Source organism: Cariama cristata, unplaced genomic scaffold, assembly GCF_000690535.1.
Source record: "Cariama cristata isolate BGI_N322 unplaced genomic scaffold, ASM69053v1 scaffold29467, whole genome shotgun sequence".
Lineage (NCBI taxonomy): Eukaryota > Metazoa > Chordata > Aves > Cariamiformes > Cariamidae > Cariama > Cariama cristata.
The window spans coordinates 1-219 of record NW_009625393.1 but is presented as its reverse complement, the minus strand read 5'-3'; the positions used below and the strand labels follow the sequence as shown (position 1 = coordinate 219).

General features: G+C 65.3%; 1 protein-coding gene across 1 annotated transcript in view; it reads right to left on the bottom strand.

Moving 5' to 3' along the window:
- The window catches only part of LOC104164314 (calponin-2-like), a gene marked incomplete at its 3' end in the record, with an annotated part of 406 nt that extends 227 nt beyond the window's left edge, over positions 1–179 (bottom strand). The window contains exon 1 of the mRNA XM_009703603.1: positions 33–179. Coding sequence (XP_009701905.1) covers positions 33–179 — 147 coding nt within the window. The remainder of the gene's footprint in view (positions 1–32) is intronic.
- Positions 180–219: the final 40 nt, after the last annotated feature.

The window sequence follows — 219 nt, the reverse complement described above, 5'->3', positions numbered from 1 at the left end:
GGCCCGTCCCCACCGTGGCCGCGGTGGCTCACCTGGCTGGCACACTTGTTGGTGCCCATCTGGAGGCTGATGGTGGAGTGGTCCATGGGCGGCAGGATCTGGTTCTTGGGGTCGTAGAGGTGCCTCCTGGTGCCGTACGCCGTCATGCCGGACTGGCTGGCACACTTGTTTGTGCCCATCTGACAAGGGGGTCCAGTGAGGACCGAGTGCTGCCCCACA